At 41.4% G+C, this 26,369-nt stretch overlaps 1 protein-coding gene across 7 annotated transcripts in view; it reads left to right on the top strand.

The window, feature by feature from the left end:
• The window catches only part of KIF16B (kinesin family member 16B), a 174,183-nt gene that overhangs the window by 20,775 nt on the left and 127,039 nt on the right, over positions 1 to 26,369 (top strand). For all 7 annotated transcript variants that reach the window (XR_010302825.1, XM_064146165.1, XM_064146166.1 and 4 more), the window contains exons 4-11: positions 6,899 to 7,015; positions 12,995 to 13,092; positions 13,629 to 13,738; positions 14,432 to 14,574; positions 16,422 to 16,590; positions 16,767 to 16,898; positions 21,140 to 21,315; positions 22,028 to 22,093. Coding sequence is in view for 6 of the 7 variants with exons in the window: in XM_064146165.1 (XP_064002235.1) it covers positions 6,899 to 7,015; positions 12,995 to 13,092; positions 13,629 to 13,738; positions 14,432 to 14,574; positions 16,422 to 16,590; positions 16,767 to 16,898; positions 21,140 to 21,315; positions 22,028 to 22,093 (1,011 nt within the window). In the remaining variant the exon portion in view is untranslated. The remainder of the gene's footprint in view (positions 1 to 6,898; positions 7,016 to 12,994; positions 13,093 to 13,628; positions 13,739 to 14,431; positions 14,575 to 16,421; positions 16,591 to 16,766; positions 16,899 to 21,139; positions 21,316 to 22,027; positions 22,094 to 26,369) is intronic.

Below are 26,369 nucleotides of genomic sequence, written 5' to 3'. Positions count from 1 at the left end.
TCATCCAGTCCAACCTATCCCCCAGCCCTATCCAGTCAACTAGACCTGGCACTAAGTGCCTCATCCAGGCTTTTCTTGAACACCTCCAGGGACGGTGACTCCACCACCTCCCTGGGCAGCCTATTCCAATGGCAAATCACTCTGTCTGTGAAGAACTTCCTCCTAACATCCAGCCTAAAGTGCTTTCTAGAAACAGGCATATAGCTTAAATTCATTTAGAGAGAATCAATCTTCCTATCTCTCTAAAAGTCTTGGTCCATGTTAAAAAGCATTCTTCTTTCTCCTCCCTTGCATCTTCAGTCTAGGAAGGGACAAAACTGCCTTTCTTTCTGCACACTCGGAGCAGAAAATCAAACTCAAAAGCTGTAGGCTTTATTTAAACAAATGGAGAAACCCTTCCTGACCTCACATTTTGTGTGAACATTGAAACTTTTTTGCTATTTCATGTTTCCAAGTAAAGTTATTTGAATGTTTTGCAATTGCTGCCTTCTCTTTTGATTTTGTGGAATTTGGAATGCTGTAAGCTTCAAGTGAGAGCATTTTTTTTGCCTTAAAATAATGTAAGGGTTTACTGAATATGCTGTAAGCCAGTTGGGTGTGTACCTTTTTCATATGTACCTCATCTGTTCTGTAACCTTTAAAATCAAGGATACTGATATAGTTAATTCTAAAACATCTCAAAATTAAAACTACTAATAAGAAAAAATAAATTAAAGCCATTTCAAAATATTTCTGAGAAGAACATGCTTTGCTATTTAATGTAATGGCAATATTTGATAGGGAATTTATACTTCAAATTATTATTTAACCATCACTGTAAGCACTAAGTCCTTTTATTTTTCCTGAAAGCTTCTTTTTTTAGCTCTAGTTCATCTTTTTTCTTCTTTTTCCTGTATTTTTTTCCTTAAAGCTGCTTATTTAGTTATTTTTCATTTCATATTAAACACTGGTTAGTGTTTAATCCAAGCATTGGATTAAGTGTATTTTTAACCTCTCTGGATTGTTTCTTTATGATGTTCATGTAAGTGACATAATTTTTGCTGCATTCTCTTAAGTATTGAGTAGTGTGTATTTATTTGGGCATTGATGTAGAAATATCCTAATTTCTTTAGCACTTTGTCAAATTCAAGAAGTTGTATATTTGAATGCAATGATCAGGACCCTGGGTTTTAGTGGGTATTTTAAAGCAGGTAGTTCAGACCATTTGGCTTTACTAGAACTTTTGCAAATGCTTGAAGCTGAACATGCAGAGAGCTCTTTATTTATTTCAATTCAAACAGCTCTGAGCATGTGTTTGCTGTTGTCCTAACTGATGCTTGAGACTTTGGTTCTGGTTTATGCAGATGCAACAGATGATCCTTGGGTTTGTTCATTCAAATCAGAGTTCTTTTTAATATGACTTGGTTTCAGGAAAATGCATGAAATTCCCAAGGATAACTGGTTACCATCTTAGTTTTTCCTGATAGAGATGAGTATATCTCCATAAACTAGTATTAATGATACAGAAACATGGAGTCATAGAATTGTTGTGGTTGGAAACGACCTCTAAGATCATTGAGTCCAACTGCCTCTGACACGACCATGTCCATTAAACCATGTCACAAAGTGCCATGTCCACATGTTTTTTGAACACATCCAGGGATGGTGACTCCTTCTCCTCCCTGGGCAGCCTGCTCCAATGCCTGACCACTCTTTCAGGAAAGAAATTTTTCCTTATATCCAATCTAAATTTCCCCTGGCACAATTTAAGGCTGTTTCCTCTCATTCTCTAGATGTACATTTGGAAATACCTGCAAAATGTATTATAAATGTATTTATAGAAATTATTCTTAAGCACTGGTTGAGGCTTAGGTTTTTGGCTATTTAATTCTTGGAACCTTCATGAAAGACATCATTGGAATCATCCATGGAAGAGAGTCCATTGTACTTGTTAGGCTGTTGCATTTACAATGAATGTTGTTGTTTTATTCCCAGAATCTGAACCTGATATGAAATAATTCATAGATTCATAGAATAGTTTAGGTTGGAAGGGACCTTAAAGATCACCTAGTGCCAATCGCCTTGCCCTGGGAAGGGACACCTACCACGAGACCAGATTGCTCAAGGCCTCATCCAATGTGGCCTTGAACACCTCCAGGGAGGGTGTATCCATGACCTCCTTGGGCAGCCTGTTTCAGTGTCTCACCACCCACACTGTAAAGAATCACTTCCTAATATCCAATGTAATCAAATGAAGTTTTCTGAAAGCAGACATTTTCAAAGGCAATTCACATGAATGTGAATTGATGCCTAAGTTGTATCCTGAGTGGGTGTCCAGTTTCCACATATAAGTGTTAAATTAAGTTTTCCTTATTTTATGTTTTCTCGTATTGGTGCCATTTTGCCTGTTTTAGAGTGGGTTAGGTTGTGGCAAGATCAGCATAACTTGTCCATGTCAGAAGCTTATAGAAAAAGTAAATTAAAATGCCCATATAAGGATTGCTGCTGCAGCCTTGAGCAATGATTTTGTGGTTTTTTTAAAGCTGTGATATGGTCCTTAGTAATAGGATGATAATAATAAATCCTAAACATGGCTTAGATGTCCATGTTCAATATTCTGCTGTTACAGTGTGCACCACAGCCCCAAACTGCCTCCTTCATCCTTACTCGCATGAATCACTGAAATATTCTGTTTGGAAAGGTCCCTCAGGATCACCAAGTCCAACCCATATCCCTACTCTGCAAGGTGCACCCTAAACTATATCCCCAAGCACCACATCCAAATGACTTTAAACGCATCAAGGGTTGGTGACTCCACTACCTCCCTGGGCAGCCCATTCCAATGCCTGACCGCTCTTGCTGGGGAAAAAAATGTTCCTAATATCCAGTGTAAACCTACCCAATTGCAGCTTGAGTCCACTTCCTCTTCTTCTTTCACTATTTACCTGTGAGAAGAGACCAGCACCAAGCTCTCCACAACCTCCTTTCAGGTGCCTGTAGACAGCCATGAGGTCTCCCCTCAGCCTCCTCTTTTTCACACTAATGATCCCCAGGTCCTTCAGCAGCTCCTAAAAAGATTTGTTTTCCAGGCCCTTCCCCAGCTTCCTTGCCCTTCTATGTCCTTGCTGCAGTACCTCCACATCCCTCTTTTGTAATGAGGTGCCCAGAACTGAGCACTACACTCGAGATGTGGCCTCACCAGAGCAGAGTACAAGGGGACAGTCACCTCCCTGCTTCTGCTAGACACTGCATTTCTAATCCCAGCCAGGATGCCATGGGCTTTCTTTGCCACTCAGGCATACTGCTTGCTCATACTCAGTTGCATGTTGATTACAACCCCCAAATGCTAACTTCTTTCTCAGCCACAAAAATATTGTTTTAAAGAGTGTTGTTTTAGTTGTAATGTGTGCAGCACATTTGAAAACAAAAAGAGTTTTCAAACCATAGGAGTGCAGTTTCAAAACAAGCACTGCACAAGCTATTCTTTTGCCTGTGTTACTAATGTCGTGTTTAATTGGAAGACTTTGTGGTTAAGCTCTTATCAAGTTGCTGCAGAATTTCCAGTTTACTGCACCACTGGCATAGGAAATGGATGTTTTTCATTTGCATTCATCTTGCCATGGAACAAAATGAATCTTGATTGTTGGCAATGGGGTTGCCTAGTGTGCTTTGTTCTTGATTATTGTTTTTCTGCCATTCATATGGAAGAATATAATAAATGTAAGCCTATCTAATACTACATGCCCCATTAGTATGCCTTGTAGATGCAAAACATGCATTAGTATTTGAAAGGTAGAGTGGGAGTAGCAGTTTACTATCAAGCTATTTAGTTTGTGTGTTTGAAAGAGAAACAAATGGATTTTTGACATTTACTGCCCTTTTGTGACAAATCAGTGTCACAGGCATTTGGCTCTGACAAAGTCCCATCCTAACCATGTCTTTTCTTCTAACCTGTGTTTAAGCCTCTGTGTTCAATCACCACTGACTCTTACTGTCCTGTGTATCTACCTGGAATCCCTTTGCAAGGTGTACACATGTTTTCAAAAGGGAAAATGCTCCAAACAGTAGTATATAAAGACTTGGTGCAAATAGTGAGGTAAAAATGTGGATCTAGAGAGAGGAAAAAGAGGGGAAGAAATAAAGGAGCTGTTAGGAGGAAGAAAGGATTCAACTAAGCTTAATACTGTTTTTCAGAGGACAAGTGAAAGTGAAGTAGTGCTTTGGCTTATCTTTACCTCCTTGGAAAGTGTAACTGATTATAGCATTGTAACTCCTTTCTCAAAGGAAGGTCAAAGTATTCCAAAGGCACACTTGCAACTGAACATTAATGATTAAAGAGATCACTGGAAGGGTCTAAAGAACAAGTCTTAAGGGGAGTGGCTGAGAGAACTGGAATTGTTTATTCTGGACAAGGAGAGGCTGAGGGGAGACCTCATTGCTTTCTACATCTCCCTACAAGGAGGTTGTAGTGAGATGGGGGTCAATATCTTATCCCTAGTACCAGGTGATAGGATGAGAGGAAATGGCCTGAAATTGTGCCAGGGAGGTTTAGATTGGACATAGGAAAAAATTCTTTCCTGCAAGAGTGGTCAGGCATTGGAAGAAGCTGCCCGGGGAGGGGGTGCAGTCAGCGTCTCTGGAAGTGTTCATGAAACATGTGGACATGGCACTTTGTGACATGGTTTAATGGGCATGGTCGTGTTAGGTTGACAGTTAGACTTGATGGTCTTGGAGGTCTTTTACAACTGAAACAATTTTATGATTGTGTTCTATGAAGTTGACTTTCAGCAGGATCAGGGAAGTCATTCTGCCCCTGTACTCTGCACTGGTTAGACCACACTTTGAGTACTGTGTTCAGTTCTGGGCCCCCCAGTTTAGGAAGGACATTGAGATGCTTGAGCGTGTCCAGAGAAGGGCGACGAGGCTGGGGAGAGGCCTTGAGCAGAAGCCCTATGAGGAGAGGCTGAGGGAGCTGGGATTGGTTAGCCTGGAGAAGAGGAGGCTCAGGGGTGACCTTATTGCTGTCTACAACTACCTGAGGGGTGGTTGTGGCCAGGAGGAGGTTGCCCTCTTCTCTCAGGTGGCCAGCACCAGAACGAGAGGACACAGCCTCAGGCTGCCCCAGGGGAAATTTAGGCTCGAGGTGAGGAGAAAGTTCTTCACTGAGAGAGTCATTGGACACTGGAATGGGCTGCCCGGGGAGGTGGTGGAGTTGCCGTCCCTGGGGCCGTTCAAGGCAAGGTTGGACGTGGCACTTGGTGCCATGGTCTAGCCTTGAGCTCTGTGGTAAAGGGTTGGACTTGATGATCTGTGAGGTCTCTTCCAACTCAGATGATACTGTGTGAAATACTGTGAAAAACTGTTCAGCACTCCTTTAAAGGAGGAGTAGCATTGTTATACTGCGCATGAACTATCAATACTGAAGTGTACACCTTGGTTAACATACACCACACACATTATGAACTGGTAGCCAAATAACATAAAGCATCTGATAGATTTTTGAAGAATCTGGATTGGGAGACCCAGGTGAATATTTTCATTCAGATCAATGCCACAGCAAATGTTACTTGATACCCTGTGGGGATATAAAAGGAAATGAGAGTGTAATGGTAACAAAAGGTCAGGATTCCATGAGGATTCTTGTGCTAGTTTGAAGCTAGCTAGAATGTTTTGGTGAGAAGAATTAGATTACAGGCTGTGTAAAGGAAACAACAGTGATGTTTACTTCACTTATAGGCTTTCTGAGATGTATGAGAACAAGACCAAAAACATAGATAAGGCAGTCACTGTCTGGGCTTTGTGGGCTGCACCTCTCTCTCTAACCTAACCTGCCCACTAATCCATCTGTTTCCTAAACCCCCTGGCTGACCCTCCAAGCTACCTTGAGCATAAGCCAAAGTCTTGGGTAGGGTAGAGGGGTGGGAGGAAAGGTGGAAGGATGATTGTGAGCCCCTCCTGGAGACTCAGGTTTCTGGGAGGAGAGTTGTGTTTCTGTGTTACTTTTTAACGTCTATATTTTTATATATATAATTGTATATACTGTAAATATCTGCTTGTATATTGTGCTAAGCTGTAAATATAAAGCTTCATTCTATTTCCAGAGCTGCTGAGTCTAGTCTGGGTGATTTTCCAAAGTGTGGGGGGCGGGTAACACCCAAACCACCACAATTCTAGAGCTGGTATTGCAGAGGAAGGTGAAGGGATTTGATGAGAGCTGAAGTTCTTAGGTGAGAACAAATTAACGTTATAGGATGCAGAGTAGGGATTGTTTGCAGTTTGCAAATGTGGAGGGCAAAAAGAAAAGCAGCCAGCTAATGAAGGAGGGTCATCTAACATATAGAAAGCATATTTCCATGTTTGTTAGCCAAAAAAAGCATTGGTATTTAAAAGCCATTTAGGGAGGAAATACACATAACAGACAATCTTCTTACACTTGAAGTAAAAAAAAAAACAAACCAAAACCAAATCCCAACCAACCAGACCCCTTCAAAAACATAAGCCAGGAAACATTTGCTCTTGAGAAGGGGATGGAGAACTGGGGAGAGAGAGAGCTGATGAAGACAAAAAAGTGAGTAGATATTAACAATAGCAGAAAGTGCTTCAAGTAGCTGAAAGCGTTGAAAAAAATTGGAGCTACAGAAAGGAGGTAGAGCTTTTTGGGGTGTCTACATGCCAAATAGACCTCTGACAGAAAAAGAAGCAGAAAATACACTGTTGCAGTGCTGTAAACTAAGTGTGGTAGTAAAATCGAGTGGTTAATTTGAAGTACCAAGTTCCAGTTTGACAGTAAATATACTGATTGATACAAATAGCTGCTGTTGTGGTAGATTATTACTTTATATTTGCCACGCTGGAGTCATTGACTGATGAGAACTTCCACAAGCTCCTGTTGTCCTAAACATCTTTCTTTTGTTTTTAGGTTTTCAAAAATCTTGGTACAGATGTGATTAAATCTGCTTTTGAAGGTTATAATGCTTGTGTTTTTGCATATGGCCAGACTGGATCTGGGAAGTCCTACACCATGATGGGAAATGCGGTGAGTTGTATTTTCACAGAATCATGGAGTATCAAGTTGGAAGGGACCTCAAGGATCATCTGGCCCAACCTTTCTTGGCAAAAGCACACTCTAGACAGAGTGGCTCATCTGTCCATCTGAATCTCAAAAGTGTACAATGTAGAGGAATCCACCACTTCACTTGGGAGGTCATTGCAATGGCTTGTGGTTCTCACTGTGAAAAATTGTCTCCTGGTGTCCATCTGGAATCTCTTCAGGAGTAACTTGAACCTGTTGCTCCTTATCTCTTCCATGTGAATCCTATAAAAAGGGAGTCTCCATCCATTAAATACTGTAACATGGTGAGAAGGTCTCCCCTATGCCATCTTTTCTCAAGGCTGAACAAACCCAGTTCTCCCAGCATTTCCTCATATGGCAGTTTCCTAGTCCTTGGACCATATTTGTGGCCCTTCTTTGGGCCTTTTCCAGCCTGTCTTTCCACATCTTTGTGGAAAGGACCAAAACTGAGTGCAGTAGGAGTAGAACAGTACTGTGGGGTAATGGCTTGTTTATCTCTGCTGCTGCTGCCCTGATTGATGCAACCCAGCATTCTTCTGACATTTCTTGCCATGGGAGCACACTATTTGCTCCTGTTGAGCTTGTTGCCCACCAGCATCCCCAGGTCCCTTTCCACAGATCTGTTCCTCAGCCGTCTAGATCTCAGCCAGTGCCGTGCTCCTGGCTTATGTTTTCTCAGGTGCAAGACCTTAACATCTGTCCTCGTTGAATTTCATGGCCTCCCTGTCAGCCACGGTTTCAGCCACTGTCTTCCTGTAGGATGGCTCTCCCTTTTGAAGCCTTTTGAATTAAACAGCCTTGTGGGTTTCTGGGTCACTCCACTTGCGACATGGTGGCAGTTTGAAAAGGAGCTATTTACAGATGCACCTTCCATGTCTTTCCTGTCATACAGTTCTCCAGACACCACAGAGACCATCAGTGTCTGTGGTAGACAGTGTTTACTGCTTGCCCTACATCAACCATGTTGTTGGTGATTTTGGCTTTTTTGCTTCTGTAGCAGTGCGTTGAAATGATGCTCTTGGCAAGGGCATGCTTTTTATGGAATTATTGTTACTGATCCTGGCAGTATGCTACTGATGCTTCCCCATCTATCATACTTCTAGTAGAAAATTGGAGATTTTTAGAAGCTGTTTCTTTTTACAAGATGTTTTACACTTGGAAGAAGTCTTTAAGTGATACTTTGTTGTGTTGGACACAGAGCAATAGTTTTTGTTCAGTAGTGAAATTTTGCTGATTTTCTAGGCCCATCTTGAGAGAAAATAAGACACTGATTTTGAGAACAGGAGTGATCAGCTCTTTGTGAAGAGATCTGTCTTTTAGACCTTTTGAAAGGTCAGAAGATTAAGCAAGGACTTTGACCACTGTTTAGAGAAGGCTATGAAGTGAGGAGTGGAAACTAGGGATGAGTGTAGCTACATGGAAGTTTCAGCAAAGCATTATGAGATCATACAGTGGTTTTAAGGATTAAGCCCCACAGAGAACTCCGTGGAGACTCTGGAAGAAGAAGATGTGATCTGAGGAATATTTGGCAGTTTGTGAGTAGGAGATGGGAGCACTTTCACACAGGTGCCTCCATGACTGTCCAAGGACAGAAAGAACCCAATAAACAGTTGGGATTGGAGCAGTTTAAAAGGGCTGACTGATGAAGGCTGTTTGCCAGGCAGCCCTCTTACAGGTTGTCAAGGTCCAGAGAACAGAGATTAACAATATCTCTGTCCAGAGGAGCAAGACCTGTTCTTATAGATTTCCATGTTGTGAAATTAAGGTGCAAGTGAGACCATACATCACCACAAAACTATTTATTAAAGGGTAAAGTCGAACAAAACAGAAGGAGAAAGAGAAGGGGAGAGAGAGAACAACAAAGAAAAAGAGAAGAAGCAGGGAAGGAAAAGAGCAGGGATTATATTACCATTAGCCACAGATCAGGGGGAGAGAGAGAGAGAGAGAGACGGGTGTGTGGCCCAGGGATGTTCTGTGGAATTCGTCAGGAGTTGTTCTGTTGGAGGTGCGTGGGTGGAGATGCACTGGTGGAGGTGCACTGTTTGGCAGGCATTGCTCATGTCTTTCTATACAGATTTTTTTAGATCAGTGTCTGGGTGCAGCTCCCCAGCAAATCTTCCTGTGTATTCCTGCATTCCCAGGGATCTGGCGGTGGCACCGGGGAGGGCCTCCGTCCCCTCCCTGTGCTGCTTGCCTGTCCATTCCTCAGACACACATAAGCCTTTTCTCTTCTGGATAGCTGACGTGAGCTGTGAACATCCTGGGCATTCAAGCCAGGCTGAGGTCTGGGAAGTCCCCAAAGGCACTGTCAATTTGCATCCCTGAGCTTTCAGGACAGGTACCTGATCTGAGCCCGGGAGGGTAACAAAGGCAATCTTTATCTTTGTTGATTTACATGGGAGAGACTATGGCAATCTTTATCAAGGGAGAGACAATGCAGTCTTTAGCTTTGTTGATGACCAAGGGAGAGACAATGCAATCTTTAGCTTTGTTGATGACCAAGGGAGAGATGATCTAGACTCTTACACAGGTTTCTTTTTTTAATCTTCTGGGGAGAAAAATGCATCGTGCTTTCTCCCAGCAAAATTGAAAAGGGGAATATTGCCACTTGTCCTGCCTTGGATCACCCTTTTGAAATGTAGTAAGATTGGCCAATTTGTGCCTCCTATAACTTTGGGTAGTAAATTAGCTGTAAATCTTTTTCTTTCAGTTGTCACAGAAGAAGCAGTTTTATATTTAGCTTCAGTAAGGTAAGCAGAATAGAGTTTTGTCGCTAGAAAAGCTCTTATGACCTAGATGTGGATTTCTATTTCAGAAATGTATCAAAGTGACATTTTTATGAGGCTGCCTCACTGTATGTAATGACCGTAATCATCAAGACATTTTGCAAATGAATAGGTGCTGAAGTTTGTTTGACACTATTCAATAGTAAAGGTCTAATCTTCTTGCCTCCATACATAAATACTTTAATCTGCCTTTGTACAGAGAATTTATAAAATATACTCCGCTGCCAAGTTAAATGCTTGAAAATTGATGGGGCTGTCACAGAGACTACAGTGCTATAAGAAAACTTGAATTGGAAATAAATATTCTTCTCTTTTTTATTATTATTCTCTGCTTCTCCTTAAAAAAAAATATATATCAATTCTGTTCTTTCAGTATCTGCAGTTCTTGGCTCTGGAAGGCTTCTTCTGCGATACTGTGTGCAGCAACCATTTCAAGAAATATGTGGACCAGTTAGAATAAGTCTTGAGCAGAGATACTGAAATGATCAGAGATCTATGAAATATGATCCATCAGAAATGTCAAACTTCTGTATGCAGAGAAAGGAAGGCTGTAGAGGAACTATGGAAGTCTTCCAATATGTGAAAGGCTGCTGCAGAAGGGAATAATAATTTGTTCCCTATGTCTAAGGTAGATGGGTTAGAAATAATGCATTTAAATTGCAATAAGGAGTTTTCTGATTAAATACCACAGAAGGCAAGCAGGCGTTTAATGAGAAAATTTAGCTCTTGAGTGATTTGCCTATTTTGGTTCTATAGATTTCCATGACTGGAAACTCTGTAACCCAGGAAAAAAAAGTCCAAAGACATAGCTGATCCTGCCCTGGAGCTATAGCGGGTAAAAAAAGGGAGGAAATGTTTAAATGTAGATTTCAGTGGAGAGTGTACATTCTGTGAGTTGGACAATTTACTGATGGAATATGCTGGAAACTTTGTGTTCTTCCCTTTTCATATTGCTATGGTTGAAGTTACTCAATTACAGCAAATATTTCCTATTTTGAGACTCTCTGCAGTTACTAAATCATGTCAGGCACTAATGCCTTGCCTAAAACTTTGTGATGGATCATTCGTGTTTTTTCCTTAAGCTTCAATTAAAACTATTTAGGTGTTTCAAAGCATGAGATGAAAGACAAATATTTTTTCCCTCTTTATGTGTTTAAGAGTGTGTAAGAATTTCTGACCCTGAACCCTGAAACTTTATCTGGAGGTAGAGATTTGTACATACTGAGAAAGGCTGCTCCTCTGTTCCTAAAGGCAATGATCTCAAAAAGGGCCTGTTTAAGCTGCAGGTTTCCCCCTTTATCTAGGGTGTCAGAGATTTTTTTAGGTTTGTTTTGTTTTAAACCAAGGTGCAAAGGGACACTAGGCATGATAAGAGGAGAGGATAGATTATTGTTTCAGTGATTGAAGCTAGGTTTGAGAATCACAGAGAGATTTTGATTAAGATGAGTAAAACACTGGAAAAGGCAAAAATGTAAGGATAGAGTATGGTTAAAAATAATGATTAAAAAAAACCAAACTGGATGATGAATTGGGAGTTATATCTTAGCAAAGGAAAGAGGATGAGAAGCTCAGGTGGCATCTGGAAAAAGGTTGCTAGGACAGAGAATACTGTCTGAAGAATGAGGATAGAGTGCATCAGTGTGGGAGCAGACTGGAATGATCTTAGACAAAAAGGAATCAGACTATGTGGGAGTAAGAATGGAAAAGAAATCTCTGTCTATGGACCACTTGCTTTGCCAGAGTCTGATGCAGAGCAGTCCATTGTCTTTTCATTTTCCTGCTGAAAGGTACCTGTAGAGTCCCATCAGACAAAATCTCAGATGCTTGGAGTGCCCATTGGATGTGTAGTCTGGTTTGTTCTCATTTGCCTCATTAGAGGCCCCTAACTCTAAGCAAGTGCATTTCTTGCCTCAGCAGTGCATAGAATTAGTCCATTGCATCAAACCTGCAGGCAAATTGCAGCTGAACAGCTGTTTGGTGAGCTATTTCTGAGTATGCAGCTCTGAGGCCAAAGCTCATCTCGGTGTATGTCCTCTCTACTCCTGGAGGCCTTGTTCACTCATTCCAGCTCTGAAGGCATGTTAGCTGCTGAGGTGCTGCAGTGGTAGGGAGCTGCGCTCAGCAGGCCGTCTGCCTAATCAGCCTCAGTGAGAATGGGGCAGCTGGGAGCGGAGACCAGAGCTCCATTGCACTCCGCTCCTCTCTGCTGCTGGGAAAAACCCTGCCTTTGACTTGCTGCCTCACCGCTTAGCTGCACAGGGATCTCCCTGGAGCAAGAGGAAGAGGAGAACTGTGTGCTAATCTCTGGTTGTCTCGGCAGTGTTAGCTGCTGCCTGGCTGTCTGACACGTTTGACATCAGTGGTGAAGCAGCAGCCGTGCTGGGATGAGGTTCAGTTCTCAAGTGCCAGCTTAACTGAGAAAATGACATCCTGCTGCTGCTGGCTGCTGTGTTAGCTGAAGTGACAAGCACCCTGTAATGGATACTTGCAGCCCTGCAACAATCTGTAGAGATCTGTGAGAAGGAATGTGGGGTTGTTGTTTTTTTTTTCAGTTTGGTTTATTCAACCAACCAGGGACTTTATGAGTAAAAACTCTCTAATTGCAGACATCAGCATTCAGAAGCTAAATCTAAAATGTAATTTGGCTGCTTTGTGGGATACAGGAAACACAGTTTAAATTTTGTTAGTGCATGCTGATTTGCTGTGTCTTTCCAGACAGAAAGGATTGTAACGTGGGAATTGAGGATTTGAATGAGAATGGCTCAGATATGGCTCTTGTCCCATCCTCTGCAGTTGTTGCCAAGTTCGTAGTGAAATGAGGTAGAAGAAGCTGGAAAAGACAATACTGAGATAAGGCTTTTCATGCCGCTTTCTACCTCAAGCAGTGGGGATTATTAGATCTAAACAAGGGGCAAAATATCTCTCAACAGCAAAGACTGGAGCTAGGATGCATTTTCCAGTGCACACACAGGGATTAGAGTGGCAAGGCAACTTCAGTTAAATAAAGGGCAAAAGAGTATTTCCTGGAAATGTTTGGGGTTTTTTCCCCCCTTTTTTGGATGTTGGAACTCTCAGCTGGTGCTCTGGGGTTTTATCTTGCAAGCTACACAGTGCATGCATATGTGAGTCTTGGAAATAAGAATTGTTGTTGTTGCAGGGTGATGCAGGTCTAATACCTCGAATTTGCGAAGGATTATTCAGCAAAATAAGTGAAAAAACAAAGCGGAATGAGGCATCCTTTCGGACAGAAGTCAGGTAGGTCCTAGCCTCTTAACAGTTTGCTGGTGATCAGACTTGTTCAAACCTCCCTGTTTTAACTTTACCTCCAAGAAAAATGTCTATGTTAGAAACAACTTCCTATGCTTGGCCTCAAACCTAGAACTGATTTTTGTTGGCAGTTACAGTCTAAATTAGCAACATCTCTGTCTCTGTTTTGCTTTATTTAATTGGTAGTGAATGTGCTTTTGCTACTGGATAGCATCTTCCTGATTTTTATGCTATATTTCAGATGATTTTGATGCTTGATTTTTGTTTCCTGTTTTTTATGTTTTACTTCAGGCTGACATTAGGAGATCTCAATCTTGCTAATTTCTATTTCCTTTCTGCTTGCTTTTTTGCCTTTTTTTTTCCTGATGATAACAAGTACACTGTACTCTCTGCCATCTTAAGTCAACTTGGGATCCATTTGTTTCTCCAGGCATCTCGCTTTTGAATGCAGTATTAGGATTGCTTTCTGTTTTTAAAGATTTCTTAATCAGTCTTTGCTTTTCTTATCTTTCTTTTCCTTTCAGTTATCTGGAAATATATAATGAGCGAGTGAGAGACCTTCTTAGGCGGAAGTCATCAAAAACGAATAATTTACGAATACGAGAACATCCAAAGGAGGGCCCATATGTTGAGGGTAAAAATCACTTTCAGTGTTTTGCACTGGGTGTTTTATTACCTTTATGTATTCTCACATGTCTTGTTTATTTGCGTAGGACGTATTTATCTTTTACAATAGAAATGGTGATGGATGCAGTGCTTTCCGTTGATAGAAAAGCACTGATGTGTATCTCCACCGTGTCAGTTTGTATCACAGCCTTGCTTTCCTGATTCTAAGGTTATGATTTATTTTTGTCTGTAAATTTATATGTAGTTTTCATCTGTAGTTTCATAACACTTTTTGAAACTACACCAATTTATTTGTATTTGATTATAACAATTCTTAAACCAATCTGTGCCTCCTCACATTTAAGAATTCGTTGGCTGTGGCTTATAAATCTTTGATATTTAGAGGGAAGGAGCCTATTAAGAGCTAATTGTCTTAATCTGTCTTCTGCCAGGGAAGGTTCATATTTTTTAAGGAATTATTATTATGTTATTCCATTAAACACTTCAGTAAGGTTACATGGGTTTGTCTTAATTTACTGTAAATGTCCAAGAACTCCATTGTCCACACCAGGACTCATTCCTTTCCTAGAGTGGCAGCCAAGTCTGACAGCAGACACTAATTTCAGGAGTACTTTGCAGTACTGAGGCTACTGAACAAATCTTTTTGTGAGGCAAATCTAGTGCAGGTGAGATCATGCTGTAATGCTCTGGTTTTCTTTAGATTTGTCTAAACATTTAGTGCAAAATTACGCTGATGTGGAGGAGCTTATGGATGCAGGAAATCTGAACAGAACGACGGCTGCAACTGGAATGAATGATGTCAGCAGCAGGTCACACGCCATTTTCACAATCAACTTCACTCAGGTAGTGAAACAAACTCCCCTGTCTTTATAAATTCTTGAATGCAAATAGATATACAATCAGCAGGACCAGGCAAGCCATTCTACCCTAGTATTCAGCGCTGGTTAGGCCACATCTGTGTCCAGTTTTGGGCCCCTCAATTGAAGAAAGATGTTGAGGTGCTTGAATGTGTCCAGAGAAGGGCACCAAGGCTGGTGAGGGAGCTGCAGCGCAGCCCTTCGAGGAACATCTGAGGGAGCTGGGATTGTTCTGCCTGGAGAAGAGGAGGCTCAGGGGAGACCTTATTGTTCTCTACAACTACCTGAAGGGAAGTTTTAGCCAGGTGGGGGTTGGTCTCTTGTGCCAGGCACCTAGTGGCAGAACAAGAGGACAGTCTCAAGCTGCACCAGTGCAGGTTTAGGCTAGGTGTTAGGAAGAAGTTCTTAACAGAGAGAGTGATTGGCATTGGAATGGGCTGCCCAGGGAGGTGGTGGAGTCCCTGTCCCTGGAGGTGTTTAAAAGGAGACTGGATGAGGCACTTAGTGCCATGGTTTAGTTGATTAGAAGGTGTTAGGTGATAAATTGGGCTCTATGATCTTAAAGGCCTTTTCCAACATGGTTGATTCTGTGATTCATTTAAAAACTGAGGTTGTCAAATAAGCGAGTGTGGATAGATAACGATGATGATATTGTATGACAGGGAAAGGTAAAAGGGTGAAAACCTCTTTTGAAAATTGTGTATATATTTATCAGAGATTCTAGTCTTCAAAATCTGTGGTGTCATATGTTTACTTGAAATGCATTTACTAGATTTTGAGGAGATAATTACTGGGACTTTAGACTGAATAACAGTGACTAATGCCAGTGTGTTTTGTGCTGCTGCTGTGACAGCATCGAATGAGGCGTATGTTGCGTGACTTCAGCCAGAACTGAGCATGGGCTGCCGTTTACACTGTGAAGGGTTGCTTATCCATATCCAAGACTTGCAAAAAAACTATCTTCTTGACTAAATTATAGACTGTAGAAGTGTTTTCAGCATGTTTTCGTGCTGACTCTTCACCTGTTGCTATTGGAAACCTATTTATATTCCTTGATTTACTGATGGAATAATGGAGAGGTTTCACAAATTTTGTTTAGATACAGTAAACTCCTTTTCCAATGACTCTTCATCATGGTTTTCGAGGGCCTTTTTGGATAATCCACGTGTAGCCTGCTAGGTGAAAAGAGGATAACATAGTGTTGGTTCACTTCCCTGATGGAACTTTGCATGTCTCTCCCCAAAAACACGCACACAAGATCCTGTACACCAGCTGTTCACTAACAATTAATTGCTTATTAAAAGAGGGTGAAAGGCAGTCAGCAAAAAGTTGTGTTGTACTGGTAAAGTAGAAGAAAGTTTGAAACAGGGTTATCTTAAACTGATTTGTATGAATGAAGGTGAAAATTGACAGGAAGCCGCAGTTAAAATTGTATTAAAACTGCAGTAGCTACTTGAACGTGGAGGTAGGAGGAGAAATTGAGTATAAGTGTGTGTGTTGTAACTTAGTGAGAGCTAAATATCAGTATCATCTAAATATCGAATGAGTGCAGCACATGTTCACTGTGTATCATGTAAATACCAATTCACAGCTGTCAGTGCATGTACATAAGTGTCTAGAAAGTTGCAAATCTTGCACTTTAAAGTAGAAACAACTTGCATAGGAGTTCAAAATCCTTTCTGTGACACCTCTAGTACCTCTGTCTTCTGAAGCTCTGCTGTTGTAAAGAAGTTAAGTTCCATCATGACATGAGAAAGGCCACTAAGCTGGATTCAGTAAGGTTGCAGACTTTTGTGGCTTAACATTTTTCTCGCTGTATTTTTTTTTCTTTAGGCTAAATTTGATTCTGAAATGCCATGTGAAACTGTTAGCAAGATTCACTTGGTAGATCTTGCTGGAAGTGAGAGAGCAGATGCCACTGGTGCCACAGGGGTTAGATTAAAGGAAGGAGGAAATATTAACAAGTCTCTAGTTACTCTGGGAAATGTAATTTCTGCCTTAGGTAAGTGTCTGGGTTTTACGCTTGGCTGTTTTGGAGTTGGTTTTTTGGTCATTAAATAACTTTCTGTTTAATTACACTTGCACGAAGAGTGGCCTAATGCATAGCATTTTTCAAAATTCATGAAAATACATAATTGCCTTTTTTTTTCCCCCTTCTTTTTCCCTGCCTCCACACAGCGGATTTATCTCAGGAAGCAACAAACCCTCTTTCAAAGAAGAAACAAGTATTTGTGCCTTACAGAGACTCTGTGTTGACTTGGCTATTAAAAGATAGCCTTGGAGGAAACTCTAAAACAATAATGATTGCCAGTAAGTGTTTTTAAATTACTTTTTTGTATCCTGAACAGTTCATGCTTAATAGGAGTGTCTGTAAATATTTGGATTCCAGATGCTTTGTTAAGGCAGAGTGTTGTTTACACATAGTAATGATTTCTTCCTGTCTGAGTTTACCTACTAATCTGCAGAAGATCTCCAGCAGTAGAATTATATAGGGACTCATTGTGTGTATCACAGAATGTTAAGGGTTGCAAGGGATTTCCAGAGATCATAGGGTCCAACCCCTTGCCAAAGCAGGATCACCTAGGGCAGGCCACACAGGAACACATCCAGGTTGACGTTGAAAGTCTGCGAAGAAGACGACTCTGCCGCCTCTCTGAGCACTCTGCTTCAGTGCTTGGTCACCCTCATGGTAAAGAAGTTTCTTCTCATGTTGAGGTGGAACTTCCTGTGTTCTAGCTTCTATCCATTATCCCGTTACTGGGTGCCACTGGAAAGAGCCTGTTCCCTTCCTCTTGACACCCACCCCTCAAATATTTATAGACATTAATAAGATGTCCTTTCAGTCTTCTCTTCTCTGGCCTAAACAGTCCAGGATCTCTCCGTCTTTCTTCATAGAAGAGATGTTTAAGTCCCTTAATCATCTTTGTAGCTCTTCACTGGACTCTCTCCATCAGATCCCTGTCTTTCTTGAACTGAGGAGCTCCAAACTGGATACAATATTCCAGGTGTGGTGTCACCAGGGCAGAGTAGAGGGAAAGAGAACCTCCCTAGACCTGCTAGACACGCTTTTACTAGTGCACTGAAGGATACTGTTGGCCTTTTTGGCCACAAGGCGCGTTGCTGTCCCATGGATAATTTACTGTGCACTAGGGAGACAGCCTAGTTGTTCAGTAATGTCATGAACAAGAGCAGGCTTGCCTCCTGATTTGGGGAGATTCATTTGCATCTACAGATGGCTATTTAGCTACATGTATTGCTGACTGTTGTATTATATGTGCAACATGGCATCCAGGTAGGGTATGCACAGTCCTTAGACATTCATTTGCAGAAGTAAGACTGTGTCCAGTTTTGGGCCCCTCAATTTGAGAAGGATATTGAGGTACTTGAACGTGTCCAGAGAAGGGCACCCAGGCTGGTGAGGGGCTGGAGCACAGCCCCACGAAGAACGGCTGAGGGAGCTGGGGGTTTTCAGCCTGGAAAAGAGGAGGCTCAGGGCAGACATTATTGCTCTCTACAACTATGTGAAGGGAGGTTTTTGCCAGGTGGAGTTTGGTCTCTTGTGCTGGGCACCCAGTGACATAACAAGAGGACACAACCTCAAACTGTGCCAGTGCAGGTTTAGGCTGGATGTTAGGAAGAATTTTTTCACGGAAAGAAAGATTGCCCATTGGAATAGATTGCTTGGAGAAGTGTGGAGTCACCATCCCTGGAGGTGTTTAAATGGAAACTGGATGAGCACTTAGTGCCATGGTTTAGTTAATTAGAAGGGTTAGCTGATAGGTTGGACTTAGTAATCCTAGAGGTCTTTTCCAAGCTGGTTAATTTTGTGATTCTCTGAAGTAAGGATCATCTAAATATATGTACCTAATTGCTGTCATTTAGTCTGCTTTTTTTTTGACACGTGACAGTGTAATGATAAACTAATCTGACCAGTTAAACTCCAAATAGGAGTTCCTATTTATTTTGACATTTATCTGCATTTCAGGGAGCTCTGGTCTGTGTGGCAAAATGCTCAACCTGGGCCTAGTTAAAGCTTGTATCCCTTTCCACTTATGCCTCTCTTCCCTGGGTTGTAGACTTTGATCCCAGTTAAAAAAAGCTTCTAGGCAATACTGATGTGGGAATCAGTTTGCTTTTCCAAAACTGTGGGGTTTGTTGCATTAGCAGCAGAAACAACTGAGTCTCTTTTGCCATTCAGTGAGGCAAGGCTGTCATTTTTATTTAATCTCTGTTTTGAATGTACACAGTGTTTGAACTTTTTGTCTATGTTTCATTATTTATTATCAGTCATCTTGTAAGCCTGCCTTTATAGTTTCCTTTTTACTTGTATGAAGCTCTGTATGGATCACCTGGTTTAGAAACCTGCTAATAGCATGTATACTTTGGGGTTTTCAACAAAGTGGGATGGGAATTCCATTCCTAAAAAAATTCCAAGGGAGGTCGAGGAGATGTTTAAGAGGAGGATTTTGGACGTTGGAGATGTTAGGCTGTGAAGAGGAGAGCAGCTCGGAAATGTCTCTTACTCTTTCCTGCTCAAACGAAATGCAGTCTTAACTGATGCAGTTCATATTTGGAAGTGATAAGAGAGCAGAATCAAGAGGATAAAATGCATGGGATCAAATTCTCATTATTCAGTCACTTTGTTACAGTCAGATTCTCTGGACAACAATTTCTTTGTTGCATGATTTTGGAGAGGTTTTTTGGAATCCATGCCACTTTTTTTTTTCTTTTTTTTCATTAGGCTGATCATAGTAATACTGGAAGAAGACCTTGCACCAAAGTCTCCTTTGTTTTTCTGGCTATTTAAGCAACATTGTGCTGGCAACTTTTTTCTTGATGCTTTCTTTCAGTGGCATGGTTGAGTAGCTTGTTGGCATTTGGCTTGCTTTGTTTTTTGTCAGAGGTCTTGGGAAGAGACTTTTCAGAAACACAGTGAGCTTTCAGTGCCTGCACTAGTGATTACAGTGCCATCTGCTTTTGCCATCTACTTCTTTATCTCTTACCAAAGTTTCTGCTAGGCAGAACTCTCATGATTGATATTTTCTCCAGCAGTAACTCTACTAGTAAAGTGGCTGAATTGCCTAACAGAGCCTGACAAGCTGTCTGGATGTATTTGGGCTGCCTTTTCTGTAACTAAACACAAAGCAAGCAGGAAGATCATCTCAAACAGTGTTGTCAGAGAAATACTTCCCATTCTGATTTGTCAGGTTTCTGTAGCATGTTGTAACATCCTCCCAGAAAGAATAATGGAGTAGTGGAAAGAAGACAGTTGATAAGGTAGGGAAGTGAACCAGAGGAAGTATAGTCCATTGCCAAGTGCATCTCATCTAATTCCAAGTCTACCACAAAGAGAATATTTATTAATATTGAGAGCATGAAGAAGGGCAAAAATATTTTGGGTACTTGTTTATTTTTTCAGATATTTTCAACATCTGATTTTTCTGTGCCTCTTGTTCAGTTTGATCATCAGGATTTCTGATCCCTCATCGTTTCTGCATGGTGTTGTCTTCTGTATTTCTGCTCATCTATTTGGAAGCAATAGTTACAGTTTTGATTGAGAGCATCTTGCATGTTGTTAGGAAGATTAAGTGAAGGTGCATTAGCATTTTGATTTAAATTCTGCTGTTTTTTCAGGTTAAGTTGGCTGTAAAAATTATACTGGTTTCTCTTGATGTATCAGATGGGTGACAGTTCTGCATGCTGGCAGATGCCAGTAGCTCGCCAGAACAGCTAGATTTCTAGGTTAGAGAAGCTCTTCTCTTGTTTTGTTTTTTTAATGTCTGCTTTTCAATTGGATGCTCTTTACCCTTCAAAACTTGCACTGAACATACTGTGCTTTCACCTGAAAAGACTTTTCTGTTCAGTGAAAAGGGGGCCTGCAGGAAGGCTGGGGAGGGACTGTTTACAATGTCTTCTAATGACAGGAATAGGGGAGATTTAAACTAGATGTTAGGAAGAAGTTATTTACAGTGAGGGTGGTGAAACGCTGGAACAGGTTGCTCAGGGAGGTTGTGGATGCTCCCTCCCTGGAGGTGTTTGAGGCCAGGTTGGATGAGGCTTTGAGCGACCTGTTCTAATGGGAGGTGTCCCTGCCTATGCTGGGGAGGTTGGAACTGGATGATCTTTGAGATCTCTTCCAACCTAAACCATTCAATGATTCCATGATTGCACTGATAGTTATAAAATACTCAGTGTTTCCCCCACTGTTCCTGTAAAAGACTTGCAGAAAGCCTGTCGAGTGTCCTATGGGATGTTTATGCTTACTGGGGAAATGGAAATGTTAAGCAGATTGACAGCAAGATTTCTTTGTAGTGTTTGGTTGTTGGATCTGGTTATTTTAATACGCTATTCTGATGCAGCGTTCACTTAAGCAAAGTGACACGAAAGCAATGAAGCTAGGGTAAAGGGGAGAAAGTTGTAGCCGTACTGGTTAATCTCATGTTTGTGTCTCTTCATTCACACTAAGTTTATCTGACTTCTGAAATGTAAACTAACTTTACTAAACGAAACACATGGTGCTGGATAAACTGTTTCTGATTTTGTCTTCTTAGCAATTTCACCTGCTGATGTCAATTACGGAGAAACTTTAAGTACACTTCGCTATGCAAATAGAGCCAAAAACATCATCAACAAGCCTACTATTAATGAGGATCCTAACGTCAAACTGATCCGTGAGCTGAGAGCTGAAATAGCCCGACTAAAAGCCTTGCTTGCTCAAGGGAATCAGGTTAGCTTTACTTGGAATTTATGTGTAATTTTCTTTGACTTACAACGTCTATTTCTAGAAGGTAACAAGATAATTATCTTTCATTATATTGATTTGAGCAAACAAGCTCTATGAGGCTATGAATGAATATTATTTTCCTGATTGAATCAGTTTCCATATGGCCAGTATATTACTTCTTTTATAACACAAGAGGGGAAAAAATTGTCATCTCAAGGCTCTTAGCTTTCTTTTAATATAATCAGAGCTTGACTGCAGTGTGCTGTGAAACAAGCAGTCACCTCGCAGTAAGGACTTCGAATATCTGCTTTCATGAGATTTTGATTACTCTTTAAACTAGAGCAGGGTAGACTACTGGACATTAGGAAGAAATTTTTTATGGTGAGGATGGTGAGATGCTGGAATGGGATGTCCAGATAAGTTGTGGATGTCTCATTGCCAAAAGTATTAAGAGCAGGCTAGATGAGGCTTTGAGCCACTTGGTCTAGAGGAAGGTGTCACTGGCCATGGGAACTTCAACTTAAGCCATTCTATGATGCTCTGTTCACAGTATTTGAAGTTAAAATTATGTACATTGGTGTTTAAAATAATCCTAAATAATAATAAAAGTCAGCACTTTCATTTCTTAAATTTGATTTTTGTCAGAAATTGTTTTGGGATATTTTGTTGTGTTTACTTTTTTTTTCTTACCAATGTTTACCTCTTACAATTTTAGATCGCCCTCTTGGATTCTCCAACAGCTTTAAGTATGGAAGAAAAGCTTCAGCAGAATGAAGCAAGGGTGAGTTATAACTTCATAAAGGAGATTTTAATTGAATAATAAAACAAAAAGAAATTTCTGGATGCAATAACATTGGTAATTTTCAGGATTTGCTTTTGATACACAAGTAGATTTTCTCCCACCAAACATCATCTTGGTACCTTTTAAAAACAAACCAAAAACCTATGTGTGAACTTATTTCCCTGCTGATTTAAGATAAAATAAGAAGTCTCTTTGATACTAATGGAACAGTTCTATTTAATGAAAATATTGGTTCCTAGGCCAGCTTGTCTTACTAAAAAAAGTACCTTTGTAAACAGAATGGAAGAGAAAGCTGCTGAATCAGAGCACTCAGTATTCACAGTAACAAAGCATTCAGTGTCTAGAAAACACAGTAGAAGGTTTATTGGGAAAATAGTCAACCCTCTTTTTTTTTGACAGAAGGGGTCGGGGTCTTTAAATCTGCTGTGTACAAATACATTCAGTGCTTAATTAGCTGTCGTTCTGGGGAGGGTCTGAGGTCTGGAGATACACTTCATAGTGTGTCTCCCACTAAGTTGTTTTTATAATCTGTCTGAGTGTAGTGTGCAGGTATTGTAAATATACTTAGAGGGTCCAAAAGAATATAGGTACAATGATACACTAGTTTCTCTAATTTGCACCGAGTAGAAGGTGGCCCTTCCTGTGGCAGGGGGGTTGGAATTAGTCTTTAAGATCTCTATACCATTCTAAATCTAAACCATTCTATGAATATGATACCTTTGAAGAATAAGGGCTTCTTGGCTGGTTGAAGTTGTGAGGCTTGCACTGGTCTTGCTTGCAGTCTCCCTTGGAGGCGTGGGTTGTTGGAGTCGCCGTCCCTGGGGCTGTTCAAGGCAAGATTGGACGTGGACTTGGTGCCATGGTCTAGCCTTGAGCTCTGTGATAAAGGGGTTGGACTTGGTGATCTGTGAGGTCTCTTCCAATCCTAATAATACTGTGATACTACTGTGGTGCTGCTTGGACTTCCACAATCAGAGAATGAATGCATTGTTGGGAATCCTGTTTTGACCTAAATAGTTGGTATGATACTTGCACTTTTCGGGACACTCCTTGGTAATGCCAGTCTTAAAGAAATGTTGAAATACTTTTTGGTCAAGCAATACTTGAAAAAATAAACTTCATGACACAAGTGGGCGAAATGTGTATTTTAGTATGAACCATAGCTGCAAAATAGACTCTAGGCATCTTTTTAAGGCAAGTTTCTGCTAGGGTTGCATTTTACACCTCTGTAATATATACAGGAATCCTTACTATGCTGTATTCAACAACTGAATAAGTAATAATGAGCCTTAGGCATAAATGATTTTTTCCCCCCTATTTATATTAGTTTTTAAAAATGTTTTTAGTTGAATCAGAGATGGATAATAATCCTATTAGTATGTGTAGAGTGCTTTTATTTTTGTGCACAAGCCAAAGGTTTTGTTTAAGAGTAACTGAATAATAGAAAATGCTGACTACATGCTAATTAGAGTATGTTATTCATGCTCTGGCAGTAATCACTGCTTGTCCTGCTAGGAAGTGTTGGCCCCTCTGTGTAGGGAGTATATTGAGTATATTTTATCATCTTCCGTCAGGCTCATTAGAAGGTTATGTGATTACTATTCATGATAATTACAATAGACATAATTACTGAATTTTTTTAGTGGATGTGCCTTGGTTATAGCTGTTTTATAATTGAATGAGTACAACAATTAATTTGTTTATTCAGATCTAAAGACTTTATCACCATATTTAAATTATCTGAGAAATGTACAGTAGCTTTCTTTAATTAGTTGATTTATCCTTCTATATAAAACCATATTGTTTCTGAGGAATAAAATGTGCCCTGTTATGGTGATAGACTCATGATAGTCCTTCATGTTTTTCTTTAATCTTTTCAATCATTATTTGTTGGTTTGTTTGTCTAATGTTTCAATTAGCAGCACTAGGAATGATAATGATGCACTGGAAAATATGCTTAACTTTCTTTGCTGAGACCTTGAGATACAGGTAGAGGTGTTAGAAGCTTCTTTAGGTCTCATTTATTCGTTTGGAGATGGTCTGCTAAGGCAAATAAAAATGTAGGCTGTGGATGTCAAATATGGTGATGTCTGGAGGAACTGCATTGAAGACCTTTCTTTTCTACAATGGCTTTATATGACAAGGAGTTAAAGGCACATAGCTGGTTTTGTTTGCTTAGGCTTTTCTTCAGCTTTTCTGTAGTTGAAGTCAAAATAATAAAAGGTTATATACTTTAAAATGTTTTGTATTTACTTCCTGCACAGAAGTCTGGTGATTCATAAAACAAAAGTGCACACACGTGTGTGTGTATGTACATATGTATTTGGTTAACTTGATTTTGATTCCAAGTCAGCCACAGCTTTGAGGTGACCCTGCCTGAAGCACCTGCTATGCATTGCTTTCGAAAATATCTGAAAGGCCCTGAAATGAAAAGAGCCTTTACTGATAGGGAATGTGTGGAAGTTAACTTATAAGATGGATAGCTTGGATGAGTGGGAAAGGCGGGAGAAAACCCAAGCATTCTGACCTCCGTGCTGGGGAAAGTCATGGAGCAGAAATCTTGAGTGCCATCACACGGCACGTGCAGGACAGCCAGGTGATCACACAGGATAGACTCAGCTGGCTGGAAGTTAAGGAATGAATCTTTATATTTACCACTTTAGCACAATTTACAAGCATATATTTACAATATATTACAAATATTTACAGCTATATACAGAAATGTACAAGTTAAAAGTAATACAGAAACACAGTACCCCTCCCAGATATCAGAATCTCCAGGAGGGGCTCCCAACCACCTTTCCACTGGCATCAGGTGACCCGCTTGGTGGATGTGGTCTATCTGGACTTCAGCAAGGCCTTTGACACTGTCCCCCACAGCAAACTGCTGGCTAAGCTGTCAGCCCATGGCTTGGATGGCAACACTCTGTGCTGGGTTAGGAACTGGCTGGAGGGCCAGACCCAGAGAGTGGTGGTGAATGGTGCCACATCCAGCTGGCGGCTGTCACTAGCGGTGTCCCTCAGGGATCAGTGCTGGGCCCCATCCTCTTTAACATCTTCATAGATGATCTGGATGAGGGCATCGAGTCAGTCATCAGCAAGTTTGCAGATGACACGAAACTGGGAGCAGATGTGGCTGGGTTGGAGGGCAGAAGGGCTCTGCAGCGGGACCTTGACCGCCTGGACAGATGGGCAGAGTCCAATGGGATGGGGTTCAATAGCTCCAAGTGCAGGGTGCTGCACTTTGGCCACAACAACCCCATGCAGAGATACAGGCTAGGGTCGGAGTGGCTGGAGAGCAGCCAAACAGAGAGGGATCTGGGGGTGCTGATTGATACCTGCCTGAACATGAGCCAGCAATGTGCCCAGGTGGCCAAGAGAGCCAGTGGCCTCCTGGCCTGCATCAGGAATGGTGTGGTCAGCAGTAGCAGGGAGGTCATTCTGCCCCTGTACTCTGCACTGGTTAGACCGCACCTTGAGTACTGTGTTCAGTTCTGGGCCCCCCAGTTTAGGAGGGACATTGAGATGCTTGAGTGTGTCCAGAGAAGGGCGATGAGGCTGGGGAGAGGCCTTGAGCACAGCCCTACGAGGAGAGGCTGAGGGAGCTGGGATTGTTTAGCCTGGAGAAGAGGAGGCTCAGGGGTGACCTTATTGCTGTCTACAACTACCTGAGGGGTGGTTGTGGCCAGGAGGAGGCTGCTCTCTTCTCTCAGGTGGCCAGCACCAGAACAAGAGGACACAGCCTCAAGCTATGCCAGGGGAAATTTAGGCTCGAGGTGAGGAGAAAGTTCTTCACTGAGAGAGTCACTGGACACTGGAATGGGCTGCCCGGGGAGGTGGTGGAGTCGCCGTCCCTGGGGCTGTTCAAGGCAGGATTGGACGTGGCACTTGGTGCCATGGTCTAGCCTTTAGCTCTGTGGTAAAGGGTTGGACTTGATGATCTATGAGGTCTCTTCCAACCTTGATGATACTGTGATACCTTCTTTCCACCCCCTACTCTTATCCTAGAAACTGCCTTGTGTGCAAGGTGAGTTGGAAGAATTGGCAAGGGGGGGGTAGAAGCAGAATGATTCATTGGGTTACGCAGATCCAGCTAGAAGCCAGGGAGACTCTGGCAGACTCTCCTATCTATGTTTGTGTCCTTGCTTTTATACATCTCAGCAAGCCTATGAGTGAAGTAGAAATCACCATGGTTTTCTTTTCACAGCCTATAATCTAATTTATCTCATTGAAATATTCCAGTTATCCTCAAAGC

This window comes from Pogoniulus pusillus, chromosome 7 (assembly GCF_015220805.1).
Source record: "Pogoniulus pusillus isolate bPogPus1 chromosome 7, bPogPus1.pri, whole genome shotgun sequence".
NCBI lineage: Eukaryota > Metazoa > Chordata > Aves > Piciformes > Lybiidae > Pogoniulus > Pogoniulus pusillus.
This window is presented reverse-complemented; position numbering and strand designations above follow the sequence as displayed.